Source organism: Oncorhynchus clarkii, chromosome 10 (assembly GCF_045791955.1).
Source record: "Oncorhynchus clarkii lewisi isolate Uvic-CL-2024 chromosome 10, UVic_Ocla_1.0, whole genome shotgun sequence".
Lineage (NCBI taxonomy): Eukaryota > Metazoa > Chordata > Actinopteri > Salmoniformes > Salmonidae > Oncorhynchus > Oncorhynchus clarkii.
The window spans coordinates 23,307,357-23,323,369 of NC_092156.1; the positions used below are offsets into that span (position 1 = coordinate 23,307,357).

Consider the following 16,013-nt stretch of genomic DNA (forward strand, 5'->3'; position numbering starts at 1 on the left):
TCAATTGGAGGTGTACCTGTGGATGTATTTCAAACTCAGTGCCTCTTTGCTTGACATCATGGGAAAATCAAAAGAAATCAGCCAAGACCTTAGAAAAACAATTGCAGACCTCCACAAGTCTGGTTGATCCTTGGGAGCAATTTCCAGACGCCTGAGACGTGTTCTGTCTCCTAGAGATTAGTGTACTTTGGTGCAAAAAGTGCAAATCAATCCCAGAACAACAACAAAGGACCTTGTGAAGATTCTGGAGAAAACGGGTACAAAAGTATCTATAGTGGGGCAAAAAAGTATTTAGTCAGCCACCAATTGTGCAAGTTCTCCCACTTAAAAAGATGAGAGAGGCCTGTAATTTTCATCATAGGTACACTTCAACTATGACAGACAAAATGAGAAAAAAAATCCAGAAAATCACATTGTAGGATTTTTAATGAATTTATTTGCAAATTATGGTGGAAAATAAGTATTTGGTCACCTACAAACAAGCAAGATTTCTGGCTCATATCCCCTGTGTTTTGAAACGTCCTCTCTCTCTCTTTACTTTCCCACTCTTGCTATTTTTGCTCCGCAGAGCCGAAGCTGGATTGTGAAGCGCAGCTATGAGGATTTCCGTGTCCTGGACAAGCACCTGCACCTTTGCATCTATGACCGCCGCTTCTCGCAGCTGCCTGAGCTGCCTCGATTCGACAGTCTGAGGGATCGTGAGGAGGTAAGATACCCGGTCTTTCTCAGTACAGCCAATGTGCCCCACCCCACCCAACACCCCTATATCCCCATTCAAATGGTCTCCCCCAGTCTCCCACTTTGAATACCGCCTCAAAGCTCACGACTTTAAGGACTATGTTATCTTTCCCCTTCAAGATTATGGTGTTCAGACAGAAGCAAGAGACAAAGGACGGGTGACTTGAGAACAGTTTTGCGTCCATGTCCGTCCTAGAGTGAAATACCTGCACAATGTCAATGCTGTATTTGCTTGTTTTACAAACTCGTGTTCGTTGCAGGCTGATTCATGGGCTATTTAGTGTCCATTTGTGCCGAGGTTTTTTTTTCACTTTTTTTTCTTTCTGTCTAATGGCCTGGTGTTTAGAGGAAGCAGCTGTATAGTCTGTTTTATGTTTTTAGAAAAACTCTCCATCCTGCTGGGCTGCGATAGGAACTCTCACTCGCTCTCTCTGTTTACAGTTGTTTTCCCAGAGAAAGCCCTCTTGAACTGTGGCACATTTTCACAGCTAAATTGATGGGCTTTGAAGTATGGAGTGGCTGTTAATGCTTACCCATATGATCATCCAGTCCTTCAGTAAATGGAAAAAGGCCCTGGTACTCATGCTCTCTGCCCCTAAAAAGAGACTCCCACAAAGGTAGGCTGACTAGGCTTCACAGTCACCACTTTGCTCCTGCGTCCCAAATGACACCCTATTCCCTACATAGTGCACTACTTTTGACCAGATTTGGGCCCTGCTCAAAATTAGTGCACAACATGTTTATAGGGCATAGGGTGCCATTTGAGACACAACCTCTCTCTCCAGCTGTCCAAAGTGTAATGTGAAACACTGGGCTGCGCGTTGACTAATCTCAGGAGGTCAGATTACTACGCCCACAGTGAAAGCACAGGTCCTTCTGTAGTGGGATGTTCAGTGCTAAAAACTACTGGTAAAACAGGTTATTAGGGTTTTCACAAAAAAAGGCTGTGGAAATACCTCAGTCGTGATTGGAGGAACGAGATGTCGGACCTTTCAGTTTAATCCGTGTCCGTGGCTGCTGGGACAAGTAATAGCAGAGAGTTGGCGTACAGTAATTTCAGACAGCAGTCATTTGATTGTAGCCTTCAGGCATTTAATACACATAGGTCCTTATAGGATTAATTGGGGTAGGGGAAAATTGGCTTGAATTAAAATGTCACTAACCGTATTGTCGAGAGGCTGTTTTGCTGACCCCTCTTTGAAGCGCATATTTTGGTACCTAGCTACTGCAGGTATTTGGATAGTGTTAGCCTAGCTAGTATGCTAACCAACATATGGCTTGCGCATTCCAATACTTGATTGTCACTGTTTTGTAGGCCAGTACTTGGGGAGCTAGATTGCCTGTTTGAAATGAGCTGACATTACCTTATACAATATCTTCCATGACTCGTTAAGTCTAAACGAATTTAGAGAAAATCTGTACAAATTTGGTAAGAATATTCAGCGAAATCAGGAAACTCACTGCTAATCAACCAATCAGTCTCCCTATTGATTCAGTTAGCCAGCCATCCTGTGCTTGGCTTTACTGTTGTGGTACCACATGTTATCTAGTCTTTGTCTTTCTGGAGAGTCTTAGCCCTCTTGGTCTATGTTTTCTTGGTCATGTTGACAAGAAGGAGAGGGGCTGAAGAGAGGGCCTGGTGGAGTCCCAAATGGTACCCTATTTCCAACATGGTGCACTACTTCTGACCAGAGCCCTATGAGCCCTGGTCAAAAGTAGTGCCTTATATAGGGACTAGGGTGCCATTTGGGGCACATACCCTGTCTGGCACTCAGAGGGGAAGGCTCACTTTTGGATTAGTGCGCTGAATAGGACAAGTCTTGTGGGAAGCGCCAGGGTATTCATCACCCAACAGTAACCAACAAATGGAGCCCCAATAAGGAAAGCATCCAGGTCATCAAAGAAAAGCTTTCCTTTCCTTATCCTTTATAGCCTTTAAGCCCAAAGCAGACCTGGCCATGCAAGGCCCTCCTCTGCTGCTCTGTACAGAAAGCCTTCTATACCAGATGCTTACTTACCTTCCAAATCAAGTGCTTAGTATTGTAGCACTGTTGCTACTGTTTTCATAACTTGAATGTCAGGGCTTTATTTTCAGCAGATTTTGTTCTTTTTCTTTTTTCAGTCAGCGGCCTGCTTTGTCATTGAGTCTAAATATGGCGTCAGTTTCAACGTACTCTCCCTCCCTGTGACGAATGAGGGTTGACTAGAGACTAATTTGATTTAACCAGAGATCCTTGTCAGCTTCGTCTTTATTGAACTCCCTCAAGGTGACATATGTCCTTCATTTAAATATTTGGACAGATCTGATAGCTCATTAGCCATTGTTTTGTCTGGTTGTGCCACAGTGAAGTCTCTAATGAAAAACATTTTTTAAACCTCTGACATGCTTTGTCACTGTACACGTCTTGCCATCTTTCACATATAGAATTGCCTTTTTTTCACCATTTCCTCGTGGCCAGATTTGTCCTGGCTGTGGGTAAAGTTGGGGCTGATCTGGTTATAAATGTTTACACATCTTGTGGAAAGAAAACAAACGCTCCGAGGCTATGGTCCTTTTAAAACCAGGGCTAAGCTGTCTGTGTCATGTACATGTGTAGTCAGCTTGCACCCCATTAGGCCCCTTCCTCTGGGCTATAACACTCGGCCTCTGTGTATGTGTGTTGGTGGACCCTGTTCTGATTGGGTACGCACAGTGCCAGCTCATGTACTGGAATCAATGTGGCAGGCAGCGGGCTGGACCCTCCCGGAGAGGGTCAGGAAAGGGTTTGGCTCCACGTCTGGCCTGGCCCCATGCCCACCACCTCAATGGTCTGCTCTGCTCTTTTTGTCTCTGACTCACTCTGCACTTCTCTGCTCTTCTCTCCTCTTCTCTCCTCTAACCTATTCTCTTCATCTCCAACCTCTCTTCTCCTCCCCTAACCTTTCCTCTTTTCTCCTATCCTTTAACGTATCCCTTCTCTAATCTCACCTACTCCTCTCCTCTCTTCTCTTTGGAGCTCAGCTCTCTAACCTCTCCTCTCCTTCTGCTCTAACCTTTCTCCTCTCCCCTTCTCTAACCTCTCCCTCTTCCCCGCTCCTCTCCCCTTCTCTAACCTCTCCCTCTTCCCCGCTCCTCTCCCCTTCTCTAACCTCTCCCTCTTCCCCGCTCCTCTCCCCTTCTCTAACCTCTCCCTCTTCCCCGCTCCTCTCCCCTTCTCTAACCTCTCCATCTTCCCCTCTCCTCTCCTCTCCCCTTCTCTAACCTCTCCATCTTCCCCTCTCCTCTCCAAACGGCCTCCAGTGGAGCGTTTGATTTCCTCTGGTAGGCACTCACCACTCAGTCTTTCTTTTTGTTCTCGCTTTCTCTCATCTATAGTGCATTACTCAAGAAGTTGCCAATGAAAAACTAGAAACAACCGTCCTTTCAATATCATTAGGATTGGCTACATTATGAGCTCAGTCAAACATGTCTTTCTGGCCTATGCTCAAGTCAGACACACACCAGGGCTCCAGACTGCGATAATTTAGTTGTATTTTGTGACCCTTTTACTTGGCTGTTGCAAGTCGTGTTTAATTGGTCGCTTCGGTGTGAGCTACACATTCTACATGGTCACTTCACTCCAAATGTCCTATTTTTTTAGGAGGATCTAACCATGATTTGGTCAAACAATAAAGTGCATTTTCTTCGTGATCATGGCTCTAGTGTGGCCATTTTGATCGCATGTGCTCCTAAATATTTAGCTGTGCAAAATGTTTTTTTTGCCCAGATAATAATTGTTGTAAAGATTATGCTTTGCTGTATCGCTATTTCTGAGTATCCTAGAGAAAAAAGTGAGCGCTGATCCGTGACTGTGGTGGTTACACCATTACTACAGAGAGAACTGGTTATCTCTAGCCCAAACTGTTCAAAAGTAGTGCTACATTTCTTCCCTTCTATTGTGCATTGGCTCTGCAGCTGGTTGCATCTTCATTGGCGGGCTGTATTTTACGTTCATTAACCATGTCATGAGCCGTTCTTAAACTACTTGTGGGCCATTAACACCTTGTTAAGTCATGTTACCTCATTAGCTAGCAAGTTAACAACCTTGTAACTTTGCCAGTATATCCTTTCTAGCGCAGGCGTTTCGCTAGCGGAACCCCTCGAACACCTCGACTCGCTGAAAAGGCAGCGAGTGAAATTCAAAAATATTTTTTCGAAATATGTAACTTTCACACATTAACAAGTCCAATACAGCAAATAAAAGATCAACTTCTTGTTATTAATCTACCCATCGTGTCCGAATTAAAAAACAACAACATATGATTATGTTAGATCACTGCCAAGTCAAAAAAACACAGCCATTTTTCCAGCCAAAGATAGGAGTCACAAAAAGCTGAAATATAGATAAAATGAATCACTAACCTTTAATGATCTTCATCAGATGACACACATAGGACATCATGTTACAAAATACATGTATGTTTTGTTCGATAATGTGCATATTTATATCCAAAAATCTCAGTTTACATTGGCGCGTTACGTGCAGTAATGACTTGATTCCAAAACATCCGGCAATTTTGCAGAAATATTCATAATAAGCATTGATAAAAGATACAAGTGTTATTCACAAAATGAAAGATAGACTTCTCCTTAATGCAACCGCTGTGTCAGATTTTTTTTTAAACTTTACGGATAAAGCATAATCTGAGAACGGCGCTCAGAGCCCAATCCAGCCAGAGAAATATCCGCCATTTTGGAGTCAACAGAAGTTAGAAATAACACTATAAATATAACTTTACCTTTGATGATCTTCATCAGAAGGCACTCCCAGGAATCCCAGTTCGACAATAAATGACTGATTTGTTCCATAAAGTCCATCATTTATATCCAAATAGCCACTTGTTAGCGTGTCCAGCCCAGTAATCCATCTTCATGAGGCGTGAGCACTTCGTCCAGACAAAAACTCTAAAAGTTCCGTTACAGGTCGTAGAAACAAGTCAAACGATGTATGGAATCAATCTTTAGGATGTTTTTAACACAAAACATCAATAATGTTCCAACCAGAGAATTCCTATGTCTGAAGAAAAGCACTGGAACGAGAGCTAACTCTGTCGGGAGCGTGCGTCACGAGCCTGAGACACTGCCAGACCACTGACTCAAACAGGTCTCATGAGCCCCTCCTTTATAGTAGAATCCTCATTCAAGTTTCTAAAGACGGTTGACATCTAGTGGAAGCCGTAGGAAGTGCAACTTGAATCCATAGACACTGTGTATTCGGTAGGCCAAGCTTTGAAAAACTACAAGCCTCAGATGTCCCACTTCCGGGTTGGATTTTTCTCAGGTTTTTGCCTGCCATATGAGTTCTGTTATACTCACAGACATAATTCAAACAGTTTTAGAAACTCCAGAGTGTTTTCTATCCAATACTAATAATACTATGCATATATTAGCATCTGGGGCAGTGTAGGAGGCAGTTCACTCTGGGCACGCTATTCATCCAAAAGTGAAAATGCTGTGTTAATCAAAAGTGTTAATCTGCAAAATTGTAATTATTCGCCTCATGCCTTTTGCACACAATGTATATATCTCTTTTTTTTCTTTTTTTTCTACTGTGTTATTGACTTGTTAATTGTTTACTCCATTGTTAATTGTTTACTTAATTGTAACTCTGTGTTGTCTGTTCACACTGCTATGCTTTATCTTGGCCAGGTCGCAGTTGTAAATGAGAACTTGTTCTAAACTAGCCTACCTGGTGAAATAAATAAAAATAAATGACCGATTTGCATGTTGTCACTCAGAACGTCACTGACATTCTTAAAGAGGCAGTGTACAATTTTCAATGCAATGCATCTCAATAGGAAACAGTGCTTTTTACACCATGTAGAAACCTAATATTGCTTTGTAATTTCAATGACAGCTATTTGTATCAACATTTTAGCTTTTATAATAAATGCATGCATTTACAGGGTTACATATTAGTTGACAGAGCACAACATTTGCTTCAAAAGTAGTAGGTTGTAATTCATGTAGGTTGTATCTCAATCAATTTAAAAAATCTTATTTTCTGGTGCTCCTCCATTTTATGTGGTGCTCCTAACTTTTTTAAGTTGAGCGCACCAGTGCTACCAACACATTTTTTTATTCATTCAGAGCCTTAATTATGATTCCTGTAATTAAAGTCTCTGCCCTGCCCCGTGACTGTTTCGCTGTGGCCTGCTTCTATGATGAGCGAGACTCACTCCCTCTCCCCCTGCATTCCAGGAGAAAATAAAGTATTCTGATTGTAGGCTATAACATTTCAAAATCCAATTGCGGGAAAAACACAGCTGTTGTCACTGTTGAAGAGAGGAGGTTCTAAGCTTTCTGTAGACATACATGTTCTCTCTCTAGCAACTATTTTACAACCATGATATTTGTTATGGCTTTTAAATACAGAGCGTGTGAAATGCACATCAGCCATTGCGAGAGCACAGGCTACAACTGCAACGTTTTTTTGAGACATTACATTTACTGTTAGATTAATACTTGGCTACCAGCAATGCTGTGGTAGCCATGCTGGTTAAGTGTGCCTTGAATTTAAAAAAAAATCTCTTAGTGTCACCAGCAAAGCACCATCACACCTTCTCCTCCATGCTTCATGGTGGGAACCACACATGCAGAGATCATCCGTTCATCTACTCTGCACGGCGGTTGGAACCAAAAATACAAAATTTGGACTCATCAGACCAAAGGACAGATTTCCACCTGTCTGTCCATTGCTTGTGTTTCTTGGCCCAAGCAAGTATCTTCTTCTTATTGGTGTCCTATAGTAGTGGTTTCTTTGAACATGAAGGCCTGATTTACGCATTATCCTCGGAACAGTTGATGTTGACATGTGTCTGTTACTATAATTCATTTGGGCTGCAATTTCTGAGGCTGGTAACTCTAATGAACTTATCCTCTGCAGCAGAGGTAACTCTGGATCTTTCTTTCCTGTGGTGGTCCTCATGAGAGCCCGTTTCATCATAGCGCTTGATGGTTTTTGCGACTGTACTGTTTTAAAGTAATGTTGGACTGTCATTTCTCTTTGCTTATTTGAGCTGTTCTTGCCATAATATGGACTTGGTCTTTTACCAAATAGGGCTATCTTCTGTATACCAACCCTACCTTGGCACAACACAACTGATTGGCTCAAACACATTAAGAAGGAAAGAAATTCCACAAATTAACTTTTAACAAGGCACACCTGTTAATTGAAATGCATTCCAGGTGACTTCCTCATGAATCTGGTTGAGAGAATGCCAAGATTGTGCAAAGCTGTCATAAAGGCAAAGAAAGGGTGGCTACTTTGAAGAATATAAAATATATTTTCTTGTGTTTAACACTTTTGGTTACTACATGGTTCCACATGTGTTATTCCATGGTTTTGATGCCTTCACTATTATTCTGCAATGTAGAAAACAGCCCAAATAAAGAATAACTCTTGAATGAGTAGGTGTGTCCAAACTTTTGACTGGTACTGTACACTACCTTTTTAGTAGCTGTAGGTCATTCAACACTGTGTGGAACTAGTATTTTATGTAAGTATTTTACCCATTGTCTGTTCCTGGTTTCCTCTCTCACAGGCAGTTTCCCAGATGCTGATGGCTTACCTCTCCCGCTTCTCAGCGATCGCTGACAACAAGATCAACTGTGGGCCCGCCCTCACGTGGATGGAGGTGAGCTTCTGTCTGGGTTTATGTCTCTGTGTCTCATGCTGTCTGTCTGTCTGTCTTGTCTGTGTCTGTTTGTCTATCAATCTCCCACACACACTAGACCAGAGCTCTCCAAACATGTTCCTGGAGAGCTACTGTCCTCTAGGTTTACACTTCAACCCTAAATTATTAATTAGCAACTGATTCTAATAATTAGCTTGTTGATAAGCTGAATCAGGTCAGTTAAAACTGGGTTTGGAGTGTGAACCTACAGGAGGGTAGCTCTCCAGGAACACGGTTGGAGAGCCATGCTCTACACAAATACACCACACATAACACATACTGTAGTTTCCCATTTTCTTACATGCACACATGCTTACTGCTCCTCTCTTTCCTTATTCACTCACACGTAATTAAGTGATAATGCCCGAGAAGCCGGTGTTTGGGTTAATTGGCATGAGTGTTAGGCCTGAGACGGGGTACCAACGTATTCAAATAATGATTTATATATTTTCATTAAAAACGTTATTTTGTTGGATTTATTCATACTATTTCATCCTTCCACAAGATATAGGTCTGACACAAATCTAGGGTTGCTATCCAAGCCGTCTACCCAAGTTCTGTATCTATGGACACTACCCAGTCATTTGTTCTAAATGTTATATTTCCATACTGGCGGGCAACATTCTTCTCCCTTGCTTACTAGCTAGCCAATTATGGCTAACTTACAGTTACGTCAAACATTTTAGTCAGAATAACAACAAAGTAGCTGCAATTTTGCATTTGTTAAAGCTGTTTTCTAGTGACATTTATTTGGATACATCCTTAACAATGAGCTAATGATGCGCTATTTCAGGACAATGTTGTTCAGAGGCGCTAGCCAATGACACAGCTAACACAATTACTTCAAACTGAAGCTGGAAAGACTGCAAACTACAGTAGCTGCACTTCGTTTCATTTGACCTGTTTTCTATTGACATTTCTTTGTATATATATATATATATCCATAAAAATTATGCTGATTCTTCATGATCTTTGACTGGCTGAGAAAATCTCCCTCCGTCTGTTTTATCCTGACTCCTGACATCTACACGTTCACTACTATGAGACAGCTGGAGATCGAATTTCAATACTGAAACAATGTTGCAAATGTCAGAGACAGAAAGCAAGGTTTATACAAATCTCCGCATTTGAAAACCAATTGCTAGTCTAAAAGAAATGGGATATATTGTCTAGATTCTTTTTACAGTGGAGATCAAGTTTATAACTTGCCTGGCTGGGCTGATGAGACAGTGGATTGCGCAGTGAGATGGAACAGAGTAAATAGGCATTTAAACGTCATAGCTTTAGCTGGTGGTAACGTGTGGAATAGACACTGGCTGGAATGCAGTTTTAACCAATCAGCGTCCAGGATTAGCCCCACCCGTTGTATAATAGAACAGTAACTCACCAACCCAGTGTAATGTCTGCAGTGACAGACAGTAAATATGACACTAACTTGATTGTGTGTGTGTGTTCCAGGTTGATAACAAGGGCAACCACTTACTGGTCCACGAGGAGTCCTCCATCAATGTACCCGCCATTGCCGCCGCCCATGTCATCAAACGCTACATCGCGCAGGCCGCCGACGAGCTCTCCTTCGAGGTGACTGCCAAGTACAGGGAGAGCTGAACCGCATTTAAACACGTGCACATACAAATGCGTGTACACACACTCACATGGACATATGTACAGATACAAATGGGAATGTCATGGATAAATGGCTGTGCTTGGATGCAGTGATAAATAATCATACGTATTTTATGAGCACGTTGTTCTTTGCTGTATGACAGGTAATCTGCATCATATTTACTATTCTACAGATGCCCCAATACATTGTTGTTCCTAGGGAGTTGTTTCTCCATTACTCTTTTCACACACTACTTTTCACACATCTGATTGAACATGCAATTCTTCTGTACAAATACTCTCTGATGCAGTTAGTGGTTCCCAAACGTTTCTTAGCAAATAATACCCACCACCTCTATATGTAGGATGATGTTTCCCCTCAGATGTATTCACAGCATGACTAGTGAGTCCCTTCTTTAGCAATGACTAATCCAGCTATCCCTCTCTTCTCCTCTCTTCCCCTTTCTCTCTCCCTCCAATCTCTCTCCCTCCCCTGACAGGTTGGGGACATTGTGTCAGTGATTGACATGCCCCCCAAAGAGGACACCACATGGTGGAGGGGCAAGCACGGCTTTCAGGTTTGTGACCCAGAAGCACATACACACACAGACAAACAATTACTGTGTTGCAGTTTAGAACCTGGGGTGTTTATAAGTTGCGCACAGATGGCTTGGCATCCACTCATCTTCTGTCTACTGAGCTACTGTAGACTCCACAAGGCCAGGATATTTATTGTGCTTTGGTGTCTATCAATTTCTCTTTTCAGTCACATTTGGTTTGGCCTTTTAGCTAATTCTACTATATTTATCCATATACAAAAGACCAAATCAGCTCATTGTTCATTTGGGTTAAACATTTCTCTATGGACTATCTCATCAGTTAAAGACAGACATACTCATTGTATCATACAAAATGGGTACACAGAGTGGTTGTTCTCGATCGTGATGTGATTATATTAGCCTAGCTACGTTTTCCAGTATTCCATTTAAAGTGATCAATAGTCTTTCTTTGAGCACAATAAAGCCTGATATTGTGTTGTCTGTTGATCTAATCCAGCTGAACTTCCTGTGCCCTTAGCATTGACCCTTAGCAGTGTTCTGGTCATAGCTGACCCATAACATTGCCGCTTGCTGCCCCGGGGGAAAAATACTGATACAGGCCAGCTGGGAGGGCAGCCATGTTGGATGGGCCTTCACAACATGTTGTTATTAAACGCTGCAGAAGGACAATTAGGAACTTGGGAAGCTGTTAGGCTAAAGACTATTGGAGGCGGTTGTTGCCTGTTGCTTTGTTGTACTGTAGGGGTGCATATGCTGAGTTTTAAAGAGAGGGAACATTATTTGTGTGTGATTTTGGAATATCAAGTAGATGAAGATTCCTTGGTTTTGTCAAAGGTATTATCTGTCTATTTTTTCATTATTATGAATCATGGCACTCATTCCTACCAAGAATCATGGTCTGGTGCATACCATGATGTTTGGTCTTCAACAATGATGTCATAACTAGGTTATTACACACAATGTTGGTCCTTGAAACCAATCTGGATTTTGGGGAAATGCATGTCATTGTATGTCAATGCTCCACTAGATGGTGGAGCATTGATTGGATTGTGTATCTGCTCGCACAAAGCAAATGTCAATGTCCTCCCTGCTATCTCCACCGGAGGGCAGTCAGTCACCCTACAGGCAGTCTGAGTCAGTCTGTGGCTTAAGGTCAGGTATTCAGCTCACGTCTTTCTGTATGACACAACACATCAGCCTGCCTGCAGAGCCTCAAGGAGAGAGAGAGAGGGGGGAGATATATATATGTATGTATGTATGTATGTATATATATATATATATAGAGAGAGGGGGGGGGGGGGGGGGAAGGAGTAAGAAAGCTGGAGGGTCCAAAGAGAAAGAGGGAGAGAGAAAATCCAACCATGGAAAGGGTGAGCTTCTTTCGTTGAGTGCTCAGCATGCGTCACATCTTTATATAGCATAGTACTGTTTGTAAGTTGCAAGACAGCTGGACCTTGGATCCCTATGATAGTCACATTCAACCCTCTTATCAGTCACATTTACTACAAGATGGAAGCCATTTATTTTGCAAAGCGTGTAGGTTACATACTCCTAAGCAAATAGACGCTTCTTTAAAAGTGTCTTAGTGTAGTCTGGTCTCTGATTTGTTAGGTATCGCACACGTTAAGATTTGTAAATCAGAGATGGGACTAGATGATTAGTCAATAATGACAGAAGGGTTTTTGTCAAATTGCTCTGCTGGGAATGGCTTTGGTTTGGCAGTTTCCCACGTCTTCATTAAAGCACGCAAAAATATTTATATCATGTCTTCCTCCAAACTCATTAAGTGAAGCCTAGAGATTTATATTATTCTATTATACAGCCTAGAGATTTATATTATTCTATTATACAGCCTAGAGATTTATATTATTCTATTATACAGCCTAGAGATTTATATTATTCTATTATACAGCCTAGAGATTTATATTATTCTATTATACAGCCTAGAGATTTATATTATTCTATTATACAGCCTAGAGATTTATATTATTCTATTATACAGCCTAGAGATTTATATTATTCTATTATACAGCCTAGAGATTTATATTATTCTATTATACAGCCTAGAGATTTATATTATTCTATTATACAGCCTAGAGATTTATATTATTCTATTATACAGCCTAGAGATTTATATTATTCTATTATACAGCCTAGAGATTTATATTATTCTATTATACAGCATAGAGATTTATATTATTCTATTATACAGCCTAGAGATTTATATTATTCTATTATACAGCCTAGAGATTTATATTATTCTATTATACAGCCTAGAGATTTATATTATTCTATTATACAGCCTAGAGATTTCTTAACACTCACAAAGACTTGAGGAAGACAGTTTAGCCTGGAGCAGGGATGGGCGTTAGAAATAATTTTACTATTCTAATAATATCATGCATTTTTCCAGATATTCGAAATACATGGTTTATTTTTTCATTTTTGTAATTTTTTTACATATGTTTTTAACCTGAGCATTACAGGGGACGGTATGTGTGAGCTCTGCTGCTGCATGGGAGGGGAAGGTATGTGTGAGATGGAAACGGACGAGATAGAGTAGCTAGCTCGTCAGACTTGATACACTAGCTAACTTGTAGCAGCCACAGTGTTATTTATCATCCCATTTGACTGTGCCCTTCTTGACTGGAATAAGTTGGAGTAGACTAGAAAAGTAAGCTAGCTACCCTGGCTAATTGAGTCTACATTTTGCTGCGATTTTGGTTGCTTGTTGTAGCCCACTCCTTCTCATTTCGCTAATGTTTAATTTCGTAATTTTTATTCCATCTTGCATTGTATTAGTGATCCGTCATTTCACTTGCTACACATGGATTCTGACTGTGGTGCCGCTTTCCTTGGCCGACAAAACAAGCTACGTGTATATGAAGCCTATTTCATGAGGCGCACATCATATAAACTACATTCAAAAGTGTGTTGTTTGATTACATTGTAGCGACCCGCACAGACAGCTGTGTGTTATGTGTTAGGCTATTAGTGAGTTGTGTTGTATTTACCAGTGTTTGCGGAGTCCGACATGGCAATCAACCTGCTATCTGCCAATCACGGGAATGCCTGGAATGTTCTGATGCCGGGCATTCTGGTGGTTGGCGGAGTGGCGTGGAGGGGGGTTGGGCAGGGGGATGAAGCATTGGAAGTTAAGACCAGGTTTAGCCATTGTTCTCTCTCTTACCTCTGGCCTTCACAAGAGAAGGTCACGGTTGGTTTGTGGGGTATCCTTCATTTATTTGGCGTGGGCTACGGCCAAACAGTAGCCTGTATAAAGTTGGGTTAGTAAACCGTCAATTCGTAACCTCAAGCCTCAGTCTGGGCAATTGTTCCTTTATGATCTAGTCAGGTCATTACAACATTAAGAATTGTATCTAACTGTCACATGGATATTTACATGTAATTTAGAAAAAATATTTTCTTTGCTAAAATAGGCATCTTTAAAAAACTAAAAATGTATACTCACAAAAGTTATAAAATACTTTGTTTGCATATTCAAATAAACCTGTCCATCCCTAGCCTGGAGGCATCTATGTCTATTTGCACTGGGAGGATCAGTTGTTTTAAATCAGAAATTATTTGTTTTACTCATGTTCATTTGAAAAATAATATAAAGACATATATGTTTTATTGTCGCACACAGGATGGGTGCAGTGAAATGTGTTGTTTTAAAGGGTCAGCCATAGTAGTATGGCACCCCTTGAGCAAATTAGGGTTTAAGTGCCTTTCTTTTTTTCACCTTGTTGGCTCAAGTAATCGAGCCAGCAACCTTTCGGTTATTGGCCCAATGCCCTAACCGCTAGGCTACCTGACGCACTAACATCTGTGTCCGACAAGGATATTTTGCTTTCCGGTTGACTGTAGAGATTTTAAACTATCACAGTCTGCTCTTGACTTCTGTCCAGTGTCCAATTATAGACTATAGAAGGAATTATAGATTATAGATTATAGAAGGAAATGATCTTCTGATATAAAATATTTGGGATACACACACAGCATGTAAACACAGTCTCACACACACATTGCCCTACACACACTCACCCTCCGGCCTTTACCTCCGCTTCAGCTGGCACAGACCATTCCTAAAAGCCATAGCTTGGGCAGCTAATTAGGCACATGATCTTGACTGAACACCGCAACGAGCACAGCACATTTCCAAGTGGCATTCTGGGTCTCACACCAACCTTTTAGTATGTGTTTATACCAACTGCCTATGGACTCCCTAATCCAGAGAGAGGTCTCCAACAAAGGCCAGATGCACAGTAGAGACATATTGATATAAGTGGCTGAAGCCTGTTTGTCAGTCTTTAGTGGTACTGCTCTCACTCATTCATTCATTCATTTTCACACACACTCATCCTCTCTGCTCACTCTTGTGCTCTCTCTCTCTCTCTGTGTGTGTGTGTGTAAAAAGTGTTTTTTGTCCTCTCTCCCCAGGTTGGCTTCTTTCCCAGTGAGTGTGTGGAGCTGATAAACGACAAGGTGCCGCAGTCCGTCACCAACTCGGTGCCAAAACCAGGTACTGTATTTCCTCTCGGTGCCAAAACCAGGTACAGTGAGGCGTCCGTGACTCTCCTAGCGTTCGCTCCCACTGGGTGCCCTGTTGGTTTTGGTGGATAAAGTATATAATAGTTCTTATCAAAAATGTGTTGTTGTGATTTTGACATCATTAACTATAAACTACTAACTAGATATATCTGATATTTATGACAGCAGGAAGCAGTTGGTTATGGAAAATGCATATCAACGTTAGAGTATGATAATGTCTGGTGAGATTGGGGGGGGGGATTCCCAACTGTGATCCCGTCTGTAAGTGTGAGGTGTGATGATGATGTGGATGTGTGGTGTGTCATGGTGACTGAGCTGCAGCAGGTGCTAGTGCCACTCTGTGGAGGAGTAAGGGTGATGCTCTACATAAGTGTCGGTCTGTCTCAGGCGGCTAGGCCAGCTGAGGCTAAAGCACAGAGCAATGTGAGGGAACACCTATCATGTCATTGCAGAGACCACTGAATGAGTGAAGTCACAACCAACCCAAACATTTCTCATGTTAACTGGCCTTTTTAAATGCATTTCAGGGCTGACTCCACAATACAATAGGGTGAATCCAAAAGGAACGTTTAGTGACGGTATAGACCTAGGGATTGATTGAAGAGACTTGCGTATTCAACACAACACTAGACTGCAAAATAAAAACATAAGACCTAGATCATAATATTGATCTCTTTAGCTGAATGTGATGATCTTATATTGGTATGAAGTGTCCAGTGAGAATTCCCACTACTCAACGTTTCACAACTTGAAAAATGAAATCCATAGTTATCGTGCTCTTGAATAACCACCTAAACTTGCGTCTCATGTCTCTATTTGCACAATGTCAATGTTAATCCAATGCAAACACGTATCACTGAT

General features: G+C 41.4%; 1 protein-coding gene across 1 annotated transcript in view; it reads left to right on the forward strand.

The window, feature by feature from the left end:
• Positions 1-16,013, forward strand: part of LOC139419193 (rho GTPase-activating protein 32-like) — a 105,603-nt gene that overhangs the window by 49,471 nt on the left and 40,119 nt on the right. Inside the window, exons 5-9 of the mRNA XM_071169186.1 lie at positions 569-706; positions 8,302-8,394; positions 9,892-10,014; positions 10,539-10,616; positions 15,042-15,123. Coding sequence (XP_071025287.1) covers positions 569-706; positions 8,302-8,394; positions 9,892-10,014; positions 10,539-10,616; positions 15,042-15,123 — 514 coding nt within the window. The remainder of the gene's footprint in view (positions 1-568; positions 707-8,301; positions 8,395-9,891; positions 10,015-10,538; positions 10,617-15,041; positions 15,124-16,013) is intronic.